Consider the following 1,677-nt stretch of genomic DNA (forward strand, 5'->3'; position numbering starts at 1 on the left):
ATGGCACCGGCTAGACGTAACGTGCACCCTGAAGGTTCCTCGGAACCTCCATCTAATGAACCTGAGGTGATAGCTGCTGCTGCTACCAGACTTCTTCGGTATTTTGTTGACGAAGAAGGCTTGGTAGCCAAGACTCCCAGGGGCGGTTGTACCCTAAACCAGTTTACACAACAGCATCCTCCGACTTTTGACGGTAGAGCAGAAGCACTTGATGCAGAAAGTTGGATCAAAAGAATTGAGAAGATTTTCAGGGCTCTGTTTTGTACGGATGAACAGAAAGTGGAGTTTGCCACTTATATGCTAGCAGATGAAGCTGATGAATGGTGGACCTCCACAAGGGAACTTCTATTGCTCGAACTTAATGATGGGGTATCCATCACTTGGGACCGTTTCAAACGAGCATTTCTAGATCGATATTTTTCCCCAGCACTCCGTGAAGCAAAAGCTAGGCAGTTTCTCGACCTAGTGCAAGGGACCATGACGGTGGAACGTTATACCGTGACATTTGTGGCATTATCGCGGTTTGCTAGTTATCTAGTTCCTGACGAGGAAAAGAAATGTGAAAAATTTGAAAGGGGCTTGCAACCGAGAATTCGTAGTCGCCTGATACCCTTGAGGATTCGTAATTTCACCGACTTGGTCACACGAGCTACTCTGATTGAGGAAGACATGAGAGCTAATGCAGAACTTTTCAATTAGAGGAAGCGCCATCAACCTCTACCTGAGCCCAATAGGAATAAGAAGCCTACTCCCAGCTACCAGCCACGTTTACCTCAGAGCTTTGCGACGAATCCAGTCTGCCAGAACTGCGGGAAGAGGCATCAGGGAAATTGCCTAGTAGGCCAGAATGCCTGCTTCAGATGTGGGCAACCAAACCATATGGCCCGAGACTGCCCAAGGAACGCGCCGCCTCCAGCTGCAAAGAGTGGTCAGAGGTCTACTGCACCAGCTAGAGTGTTTGCCCTTACCCCGGGGGACGCAGAGACAGCTAGTGATGTGGTTACAGGTACTATTCTATTATTCTCCCGTTATGCTACCGTTTTATTCGACTCGGGTGCCACACACTCATTTATAGCACATACCTTTGTTTGTTGGAATGAAAGAGTACCAGAGAATCTTGAGTGTTCTTTGTCTGTTGCAACACCTACTGGTGAACATATAGTTTGTGATACCATGCTTAGGAATTGTCCCATAAAAATTAATGAGAGACTTCTCCCAGCAAACTTAGTGATTTTTGAGATGCTGGGATTTGACATAATATTGGGAATGGATTGGTTGTCTCGAAACCACGCTTGTGTGGATTGTTTTAAGAAGGAAGTGGTTTTCAAACCACCAGGCGAGGAGGAATTCAGTTTTTGTTCAAGGAGAGGAGTTGCCCCACCTCTATTAATATCGGCTTTACAAGCAACTAAGTTACTAAGACAAGGAGGGTCAGGATTCCTTGTTAGTCTAGTAGCACCACCTGCGGAGGGACCTAAGCTTGAAGATATCCCTATAGTCAGGGAATTTCCGGATGTATTTCCAGAGGACCTTCCAGGGCTGCCTCCGGATCGAGAGGTTAACTTTTCAATCGATATCCTACCAGGAACGGCACCTATATCAAAGGCACCATATCGGATGGCTCCAGTCGAGTTGAAGGAGCTTAAAGAACAGTTGCAGGAGTTGTTAGAGAAGGGT

General features: G+C 46.8%; 1 protein-coding gene across 1 annotated transcript; it reads left to right on the forward strand.

Annotated features, from left to right (window-relative positions):
* Nucleotides 1-699, forward strand: LOC118347670. The gene has a single exon (XM_035687689.1). The coding sequence runs from the start codon at nt 1-3 to the stop codon at nt 697-699; it is 699 nt and encodes a 232-aa protein (XP_035543582.1).
* The last annotated feature ends 978 nt before the right edge of the window (nt 700-1,677 follow it).

Source organism: Juglans regia, chromosome 2 (genome assembly GCF_001411555.2).
Source record: "Juglans regia cultivar Chandler chromosome 2, Walnut 2.0, whole genome shotgun sequence".
NCBI lineage: Eukaryota > Viridiplantae > Streptophyta > Magnoliopsida > Fagales > Juglandaceae > Juglans > Juglans regia.